This window comes from Glycine max, chromosome 2, assembly GCF_000004515.6.
Source record: "Glycine max cultivar Williams 82 chromosome 2, Glycine_max_v4.0, whole genome shotgun sequence".
NCBI classification, from domain to species: domain Eukaryota; kingdom Viridiplantae; phylum Streptophyta; class Magnoliopsida; order Fabales; family Fabaceae; genus Glycine; species Glycine max.
The window spans coordinates 14,392,168-14,400,276 of NC_016089.4; the positions used below are offsets into that span (position 1 = coordinate 14,392,168).

The 8,109-nt window shown below is 29.5% G+C and overlaps 1 protein-coding gene across 7 annotated transcripts; it reads right to left on the minus strand.

The window, feature by feature from the left end:
- Window positions 1-997: 997 nt before the first annotated feature.
- On the minus strand, window positions 998-6,080 carry CYP17 (peptidyl-prolyl cis-trans isomerase CYP17). 7 transcript variants are annotated; one of them, XR_005886903.1, is made up of 11 exons: window positions 5,924-6,080; window positions 5,464-5,741; window positions 3,651-4,151; window positions 3,332-3,419; window positions 3,160-3,212; window positions 2,879-2,983; window positions 2,664-2,739; window positions 2,250-2,287; window positions 1,781-1,841; window positions 1,423-1,497; window positions 1,033-1,281 (listed from the first exon to the last, which is right to left on the minus strand). XR_005886903.1 is itself a non-coding variant. In XM_014763518.3 (10 exons), exons 2-9 carry the CDS (start codon window positions 5,632-5,634, stop codon window positions 1,788-1,790), a joined length of 1,086 nt encoding a protein of 361 aa, XP_014619004.1. In that variant the 5' UTR covers window positions 5,635-5,741; window positions 5,924-6,080; the 3' UTR covers window positions 1,033-1,281; window positions 1,781-1,787. The 7 variants fall into 7 exon arrangements, 4 of the variants coding, with proteins under 4 accessions (NP_001241932.2, XP_014619004.1, XP_006574445.1 ...); XR_005886896.1 differs by having other exon boundaries at window positions 5,885-6,078; XR_413002.4 differs by having other exon boundaries at window positions 5,464-6,054.
- Window positions 6,081-8,109: the final 2,029 nt, after the last annotated feature.

Here is an 8,109-nt window from a genome sequence, read left to right on the forward strand (position 1 = left end):
GCCTTGCCGTAGGTACGGATCTCACCGTAACAAAACACAATACTCAATTATATTTTTAGTTTTCTGAGTATTGTAATTATGCAATTTTAATCCTACAAATTTCAATTTACCAATTAAGCCTTTCAATATTCTCTAATTTATAATTAAATCTCTCTATCCTAATTTTATACAATATTTAATAGAATTAGCATAGTAACAAACTGACATTGTTGAAATTAAAAATCACATTTAAATACTAAATTGTAAAAATTAAGCAAGTAAAACTTAAAAAAAATTGACTACATACACATGATTTAAAATATCATTATAAAATACTTCAAAACAGAAACATGTCTATTAACTAATTGAATATAATTTTATTATTTTAATTTAATACACGTTTTAATCTCATGTATTTAATGCATAAGTGAAAAAGGCATTAAATATATGTTCTTAAATAATTTTAATAAGTTAAAAATAAATATTAAAAAATATCTAATAAATATTTTAGTTAAAAATACTTTTATTTCTTTAATATGTACACTTAGTGTAAAAGATAAAAATATTAATAAATTTGGTTTAAGAAAGTTTAAATCACTTAAATTTTCCTTATAACAGAAATGTAAATATCATTATAAATTTTCATGCAGTAAAACTAAAATAAAATAAAATAATCCATTTCAAAGAAATCAATAGTAATAAACTGTTTTGGTAGGAAATAGTTATAAATTGTTTTATTAATTTTTTTTGTTATTAATACTCGTGCAATTTACCTTAATAATTTATATCCATTTATAAATAAATTATTTTCACATGACAAATATGAATTTATTTTTTTACAATATTTTCTTTAGTGAATATTAAAAATGTATTTTATATTTTAAAATATTTTTAATGTAACTTTTCCACTCGTATACTAGTTTCAGCCCAAAAACTGAAAACAACAGTAAGTAGCGTTGTGGTTTCTAAGTTCTATCCAATAAATTCGCTACATTATACTTTGAGTGTAAAAGTTCCCAACAAATAACAATATATCAAAATCACATATAGCACTGCCTGGTCCATCATCTTAATTGCATTTCAATATCACCGCCCAATAAAATGATCATAGAGTTTCACTGTAAAAGAAAAGGTTGACAAAATTGTTGGCTTAAAATTTCATATGTAATAATGTAACAATACCAATCCTTATCCACTTATTTCATGTGAGCCCCACTCCGAATACTTTTAGTAACAATAGGTTCAAACCTTGAACCTTTTATCATATGTATATGCTGCAACAATCTGGTTGTTTACATAAGCCTGAAAAAAGAGGGTATGGGGTTATGAACTGCTCGTTTGAACTAAATGAAATAATATTTTTTGTCCTTCAAATTTGGGGTTATCTTTTTTAATCCTATAAATTAAAACTTGCAATTTTAATATCTTAAATTCACGAAATACCTTTTTTAGTCCCTCATGCCTGATTTTTGGTGGTTTGGCTGCACAATTTGTGGCGGTTACTGACCATAGGAGCGACTAAAAAAATATTTTGCAAATTTAAAGAACCAATAAGTGCAAGTTTTAATTTGAGGGACTAAAAACCATGATTAGCTAATCAATCTATCTGCAATAATGCATCAGCAATTGTGACAGAATAACTACAAAATGGAAAACTTTTATTGTTGCACATGAATTTCTATTCAGATCTAAGATGGTGGCCATGCAAATGTGGTTGTTTTCAACTTTTCATGGTAATTGATATGCCTACACATTCATTACTTTATGTGTGTATCTGTTTAGCTGAGAGAAGGAGACATACCAGAGTGTTATTGGAACATCTTGCTATATGCCTTTTTCTCTAGATCACGCCTATCAGCTATCTGCAATAAACATATTCAAGTTAGATTCCAAATTAGTATATAATGCTTCAATGCTTGCTTAATTCAGATATATATGGACCAGTTTGCTACAGATTAAAAAAAGGTGATTATGATGTAATAAGCTATTGATTATTTTTTGAATTTTTTTTTATAAAAAAGGCTAATTTATGTTTGTATTCAATAAAAAAATCACCTTTTTAAAAGAAAGAACTGATTTTATGAAAAGCTATTTAAATGGCTTATGATTTTAATCAAATTTTAGATTTTTTTTAGCTTTTGATTATTTTGCAAAAGTTAAAAAACAAACACATAAATTTTTTTTAAAAATGATTATTTTTAAAGAAAAATGATTCTTTTATGAAAAAGGTTGTAACAAACTCTTATTTACAAGAAAATGACACTACTAACCTTCTTCCTAGCAGCAGCAAGTTCCTTTTTTATTCCAGCTGAAAATAGCAAGATATCAGTTAAACTACAGGAAACTGTAAGTAACAGAACTGCACTATAAAGTTTAGTGAATATGGCCATATACAAACACATTATTATCAATTCTTTGCCAAATAGCCCTTAAGTTCATTTTATCTTCAAATTTTCTTCCTCTATATTCCCCCTCTTCTCATCATCTGGATATTTAATTTACACCTTGTATCATTAAAAAGGTTAAATCCATATTTTAAATATAAAAAAAAAGTGAAACTGACTCTCAGTAATGCATCAATAGCTTAACTATAATAAACGAGAAATGCAAATATTTCCCAGCAATTAAAGCACAGAAGAGTACATGACAAAGGCATGACCCAAAATTGTATGTTCATAACTAACCATCATTTGGTTCCAAGGTCAGTGCCTTCTTAAAGCTTTCAACTGCAGCATCAATGTCATGGAGTGCCATGTATGCCTGGTAAATTGGCAATAACATAGTTACCAGAGTTAAAAGCAGGAAGCATTAAATACCATAGTAACAGATAGACAGACACAATAAAGTGTAACAAAAGCTCCAAACATTTGACTGCAAGCTCTTCAATTCCAATACCAACCTGTCCTTGGCGGAACAAAGCTTTAGCATTGTTGTCTCCCTCACGCATTGCAAATTCTGTATCCAACAATGCTCCTTTAATATCCCCTAATTTCAATTTAGAAGCCTTGAAATCATAACATAACACAAACAATTAGGTGGGAATCAGAAAATTTCAGTTAATAATGAAGATTGGCAACAAAACTCGAATGAATATAATAGTATGGTACTATAAAGGTACTATAAGTGCACTTTAATGTTATCTGCAGCCGTGTACAACAAACATAGTAACTTCCAACTTACAGAGCTGTTTGTAAAAATCTGAGACTTCGTTTTTCTCAAACCTGAACTTATCTCTGCAAAGGCATAATATATATGATAATACATTATTATGATCAAAGTAGGTGAGTCAGTTTTGGCAAAACCACTGCATTGCACAATTAAGTGAAATAAATAGTTGTGAAAGGCAGCATACCTTCATCAATGCCTTCCTTCTCCCAACAAATATCCAGGTAGCGTAAAGCCTTCCGATACTTCCTTAGAGCCATTTTGTAATCTTGTTTCTGTCAGAAAAGAAAAAACAAAAAAAAAAAACAGATTATTTTCTTGCTACAAAGAGTTACAGGAGAAGAGGGATCACTACCACAAAAATGAGCACTAAACAACTATTAACAGACAGAACAAAAATATTATATTCATATCTCAGAAAAATCAATAAATCTCTATTTAGGTTAGGGGATGAAATAATACATCAGAATAATAATCTGAGATGGACCATGGGAAAGCACCAATACCCTGTAATAATCATTGCCAAAAGCTTTAATCGAGTCAACAGATTTCATCCACCACTCAAGTTCATTAGGGCTCTCATCAAGGTCTGCTGGCCAGTCGGGATAGGTGTCTCCATCTTTGAAAAAGTTAGATATCCCATCATCTTCTCCTTCAGGAATTTCTCCACAGTCCACAATTTTAACATCTAGAGTGGGACGATCATTGTCTCCGGTCGCAACATGCTCAACTGATCGGACCACTCCCATTCCTTTAACTACTTTCCCAAATACAACATGCTTACCATCTAGGTGAGATGTTCGGGTAGTGCTGATAAAAAACTGAGACCCATTAGTATCAGGACCAGAGTTTGCCATTGATAACATCCCTTTCCTTTCATGCTTCAACTCGAAATTTTCATCTTCAAACTTAAGTCCATATACAGATTCTCCTCCAGTACCATCCCCAGCAGATATATCACCTCCTTGAATCATGAAGCCTTTAATAACACGATGAAAGCAAGATCCCTGATAATACAACAGAGCATAATGCAAATTTAGTAATTGACCAGAAACTAATATCACTGATTTATTTTTTAGGAGACAACATTTTATGGAAGAAGCATTATAAGACAGTACTTATACAGTGAACAGACTTGGTGTCTAATCTCTGTATCGCAATAAATCAACTAAGGAAGTTAATAATAAGAAGAACTACCTTGTCCTTTTACTTTATTATAATTTATATTTTATACTGCCTCACCAATATGCCTCAGAAATAAGCAAAGAGATGAGAACTATTTATCACCATATCCTAAATTCCTAGCATATATTATCACAAAGCATAACTCGCTACATACTAAAACATATATCTGCAAGCATGAAAATTTTCAATCAGATGATGATTTGCTGAACCATCTTCAGACCAAAGCCAACAGATTCAGAGCTGACTACTAAAGAACAGACCAGAAGAATAATGAATTCCCTGCTGAAGTGGTAATCAATATAAACAAAGAACAAATCTAATACTTCAAGGCCAATGTCACGTTATGGTACGACATCATAACATGAATTACTAGAATTTAAACTATTATATCTTCCGATATCTGTTATTGTTATGTTTTTTCTTTCCCTACTGCATTGCTGATATTAGATTCTAAGTTAATTATTATCTCATTTTAAAAACCAAAAATCTGGGATACCCAGAAGAAGGTTGGCATATCTCTGTGTTATTGTATTAACAAGTGTCGTTTATTATACAACAAGTTGGGGAATATTATCAAATAGAATTAATATATGGAATTTCACAAACCACCCTCCCCGGAAAAAAAACAAAGCTTTAGAAGGAATAAACAGTAACAGTACACCCTTAACATTGATACATGTAAAAGAATCCTTTTCCAGGAATATGGGTATAAACTTGAAAGACTATACTATAAAGTACCTACAACCAAAAGAAAAAAAAAAGGTCATAACCGTCTTTTCATAACTCCTCGTCCAAAAGTGAGGACATAAAAACCACCTTCAACCCTTGGATTACTACAAAGTCCAGATCTTATAGCAACTAAAATCCTCGAAATAATCGAGACATGGCAATGAAAAGGGAACTATAACACACAATACTCAATGCCCCAAATCAGTGCATTTCAGTAACGAAAAAACATCAACCCTTCCATTCAAAACGCATAGGACTGAAAAATCATGAACATGGGTATAAATCATTACACGAACAAGGTCCAAAGAAACAGTCTTCAAGAGGAGAAAATAGAATTGAATAGATATAGAAGATGAGTATGTTCAAAAAGTGAGAGATAAAAGGTAGAAAGAATAAAAAGATGACCTTGAAATGAAGGGGCACTCCAGTATTTGAACCAATGCCTTTCTCACCAGTGCATAGGGCTCTGAAATTCTCAGCAGTTTTGGGAACAACATCATCATAAAGCTCCACCACTATTCTCCCTTCAAGCTCTTCCCCTATGCTAATGTCCAAGAAGCATCTTCCTCTACCCATTTCTCTCTCTGTCACGCTGTGTTGTGTTGTGTTTTGTTGCTTAGGTTGAAGTAGAAGAATGAATGCTAATAAGACCACCTTCTAGACTCTTCCTCTCTGAAGTCACTCTTCAAAGATTTTCAATCGGTAACATACACACACGGCGTGAAAAAAGGAGAATAAATAATTACTGGGGAAATTAACAGAAGCAAATAATAATAATTGAAAAAAAAAAAGAAAAAAAAAATATCCTAGGAGAACCCTCACTCACTCGTTCCTTGCTATGGCGTTTAGTTTGGTTTGTGTTTACCTTTCTCTCTTTCAGTGTCTCTAAACAACTCAATCCTCAGGTCACTGCCAGCTTCAACTTTCAAACCCCTCCAAATTTAATTTAATAAATAAATTTACTCCCTCTTACTTTCTTGTCTGTATGCTAAGTTTAACTAGGTAAGGTGCTTTGCATTGTTTTCTCAGCTGACCATCTTTGTTGCCAAATTTGGATATAGGTAGGATCCATTAAGTAATGGGTAAATTTCAACAAGAATTTTACCTTTTTTTTTTCTTGGGTGAGATACAACCGAATCTCATTAAATTATTGTTAGTTTAAAGAAATTCTGTACAAAAAAATTAAATATATATTCTTTGGTTAAATAGATTTTTTCTGCTATATAAATACAGTTTAATTGTATACTAATTCATCAATCATATGGGTTTTTTTTCTTTGTTTGAGAATATATAAGTTTTATTATAGTTTTATAAACATACATCATACAACTTTTTTGTCATAATCCTCTAATTCATTAGAAGAAATAAATTATAACTAACTCACGTAAATAAAATTTGATTATAAATTATTTTCATTAATAATTAAATTTAAATAATATTTAAATGATTTTATTTTAATTTTAACGTATTAATCATTTGGTTGCATTGGTCATGATATAATAAGAATTAAGATACATTAATTTTGACAATAATTGATATTTGAAACTTTTATAAATAGTGTCAATATTTTATTTTAGCTAAAAATGTCATAAAGCTAAATTTAGAATTTAGTCATTGAATTAAAAAAATATGTCCCTACGAACTAGTATGCTAATATAACTAGGCCTTATAGTATAAGAATTAAGATACGTTGATTTTGACAATAATTGATATTTGAAACTTTTATAAATAGTGCCAAAATTTTATTTTAGCTAAAAACGTGCACAAAGCTAAATTCGGAATTTAGTCATTGAATTAAAAAAAATATGTCCCTACCAACTACTATGCTAATATAACTAGGTCTGATAAAAATGGCTTGGTTTTGTATTCCAGATCTTAGACTCATTATGGTTATAATAAAATATATACACATTAATGTCTCAAAAAGTTTGTGTTTACACACACCTGAACAAATCATTGTTTTGCGTGTATATTCATGAAAATTAAAAAAAATAAAATAAAATTTAATAACAAAGGTATTTAATTAATGCCTTACTAATCATATCTCCCAATTGTCAAAGAAAGGAAAAATGATTTAATGCATGTTTTTAGAGTAACATAGTTGAGTTGAACTTCACCTTGATTTTCGTGATGATTTTATCATGAATATAGATTCTTACGGCTAATCCAAACACTATTCAAAATTTGTCATTACTTTATCATCCCAAAATACTACTGCTTACTAGTAGTATGAAATCCATTTTAAAGAAATCATGAGATCAAGATGTGTTTCATTCGTAACATTTTTATTTTGACTGGATTGAAGGAAAAGGCTCTTCAAAAAGAGTGGAATAAAAATAATTTATTTTACATTTAAATTATATTAAAATAGATAATATTTAAAATGTGTATATGTTGATAAATTCTTAAAACATAAAAAAAAAATTAATAGTGGAAAGACTTTTATATATCTATATCAAGATTTATCTCTATTAGTCAAAGCCGTACAAAACAAATTTTCAATAAATTCAAAACCACCACTCGCATATCTTATCTTTTAAGTCTCATTTTAAATTTATTGTTACTTTGGTGGTCATTTAGCAATTTAGAATTAAAATAATAATTGATCAAGTCCAACTTGTGCGTCACATAGCTATTTCAAATCCAATTCCAAACATGAGATCCACACATTTGTGTCTTTTCTTTCACCAAATATTCTAAATTATTTAGATTTTCAGTGCTAGCAACAAATATAATAATATTTCACTTAAAAAATTAATTAATTGTTTGATCATATTAAATTCTCTAACTTAATTAATCATTAAATATTAAAATTATTTCTTTAACAAGGATTAAAATACTCATTTGTGTATGATCTCGTAAGTTTAATACTAAGTCAGTAATATATTAATCAAATTAATATACTAATCAAGATATACATCTAACAATATTCTTTAACATCTGGATAATATGAAATAACATTTTACTTTCAAGATTATTATTATACTCCGTTTCAGATACAATGCTATATTTGCTGCCCTGCCGTCTTGTCGGTTTCGGGAGTACCGCCTT